Genomic DNA, 2,520 nt, shown 5'->3' on the forward strand with positions numbered 1-2,520 from the left:
ATCATGTGGGACATTTGCTTATTACCTGTGTCTTAGTACGCATACCTCAAGGACAAAATGTTTCAGACATTTTCAATTCAGAGGAAGTTGCTATACAACAAATAGGTAGTTAATTATCATTCCTTTACTTAAGTCTTGCTTTGCCAACGTCATACCTAGAATGTCTTAGGTTTACCTGTGAATCTAAACTGATGCTGTATTCCAGACAGCTCAGACATTAATGAGACATATTCTTTACGAAGTCACGTTGAGCATTGTTGTGGTTATATTGCTTGGACTAAGTAGAAGGAGAAAGAGTCAACACTCAGAGAAGACACATGGGTTCGTACTTGCCAAACCTCCCGGGGGTTTGCAAATAATCTGATTCTATAAATAAGAGGAACATCTGGGGCAGTTCAGCCCCACACTTCTGCATCTCTGGGGTTTATGCTATGACTTGTACCACTGTGGGAGGGTTACTATTACTTTGCTGACAGAAATAATCTGCAACATCTTCAGTTTCAATGTTGCTGATAGTCAGAGTAAAATCTGTTCCTGAATATTGGCCACTGAACCTTGATGGGACACCAGGCTGCAAATTTTTTGCATAATATATGAGGAGTTTAGGAGCTTCCCCTTGTTTGTGCTGGTACCAATGTAAGTAATCACTAATGCCCTGACTTGCCCGGCAAGTGATGGTGACTGTGTCTCCTACAGATGCCGACAGGGAGGATGGCGACTGAGTCAACTGGATGTCACATTTGGTACCTGATATTGGAAACAAAAATAAAGACGCACAAATGAAAATCTTATAATAAGATTCCAGATGAGACAGAGGCAATGACCACACTACGTGGGAATAGACTCCAATGCTGTCCTTACCTGAGAGCCAGAGGAGCAGCAGCACCAGCAGCTGAGTAGGATTCCTCATGTCTATGCTGTGTGCTGACTAGGACTGACTGCTGCAAAGGGCAAGGCCAACTTTTTAAGAACCCTTAGTGAAGTGGGATGTGCCACAAGCACATGCAAATCATCAGAGTTTGAGGAGAGCTTGGCACAAACACAAGGTAGGCTCAATTTAGTAACTCACTAAGGCTGAGTTCCCGGGTGTCCTCATCTAGATCAGACTTGCACTGCTTTCTTTGTAAATAAAAAGGTTCCCTGTGGGGACTTTAGGACACATTCATTAAGTCTACTTTCCCATGAGTAGACTGTTCTTTTGTTTACTTCATGGTTCACAGCATCCTTTTCTTTAAGACTGCTCAACTACCATGGATTGCTGAGAGTCAAATATATAGAAACTGAGAATTGGACCATATTACTCCTGCAACCTACTGACAAATTATACACAGCAGACCAAGAAATATATGTCTAGGTAAGGTTTATCTGAGAACAACTGGTCTTTGCCCAAGATTTATCTACATGGCACACAGTAATTAAAAATACCAGACTGGTGGAATGAACCTTCTTGGGTATTTAACAAACATACTCTAAGGTCTATAATAATTTGGTCAGAGGGACATAAATGACACTTTTTCCTCCCTGCACTCCTATGTCAACTAGTTCCAGAGAACTATGAGCATCTCTCAAAATGTCCTATAATGGTGGTGAGTCACCTGTCCTCTTGATCAAGGAGGCCAAGGAGACCCTACCGGATGGACTTGAACCAGTGTCCAGTCTAAAAAGAGGAGGGTCAACACAGAGGAATCGTTTCATCCATGCTTCCAAGCAAAGACAACCATGGTTGAGCAGGACCTTTGACTTGTCTTCACATAGGCGGAACTGGCAAAAAAAGGAGACTGGGGCTCTTCCCAACCCCATGTGACGCCTGAGGAACAAATCCTCAAATGACCTTAAGAGTAAAAATAAATCAGTTTATCTGGACCAACTGTGTGGCCTTAAACACCCAAAAGGAAAGTAAAACCACAGATTAAAGAGGCCAATATAAATTCATAAGAATCCATAAGTATAGCCAAAGGCTACATAACAAGCAACAATGCCAGACAGGCGATACCTTCTTTTGAGTTGTTGGCCAGGGTGGCCAAAGGGATTCCTGGTAGTAACCCAGCGTAGAACTAGGAAAATGAACAGCAGACCCCAATCTTATCCAAAGGAATATTGACAATTAATTACCTCTAGATGAGGAACAGCTGACCCTCATAAAACAAAGACCTCTAGATAGGCTGACTAGATTCACCAGAAAGGCAAGTAGTGGGGAATGGATGGGGGTGCCAACATCACAGCAGACAGTAGCATGGATATCAGAGTATAATGGCTTTAGTTGGGAGAGGGAGGCTATGGGTGGGTGCCATCTGGGAAGTTGGTGTATAGTTGAAAAAGATGGTTTGGGCTGTTCTGTGTGATACATACATACAAAAAAAATCAACAAAATTAAAAAATATATATATTATATTTGAGGAGGAAGCATGGAAATTTATTTCATGCTAATTACTAGAGGTGATAAACATTACCACTGAAATCTACCCGATGACTTTATAGACATACACAGGCATCAAAGTTCCAAGTGCAACTGATTATGAC

At 41.7% G+C, this 2,520-nt stretch overlaps 1 gene segment (V, D, J or C); it reads right to left on the minus strand.

Moving 5' to 3' along the window:
- Positions 1-424: 424 nt before the first annotated feature.
- LOC103740650 lies at positions 425-910 on the minus strand. The segment is given in 2 exon segments: positions 425-747; positions 862-910. Coding segments are annotated over 2 exon segments (372 nt in total).
- Positions 911-2,520: the final 1,610 nt, after the last annotated feature.

The sequence above is a fragment of the Nannospalax galili genome, unplaced genomic scaffold (genome assembly GCF_000622305.1).
Source record: "Nannospalax galili isolate Female #2095 unplaced genomic scaffold, S.galili_v1.0 scaffold2901, whole genome shotgun sequence".
Taxonomy (NCBI): Eukaryota; Metazoa; Chordata; class Mammalia; order Rodentia; family Spalacidae; genus Nannospalax; species Nannospalax galili.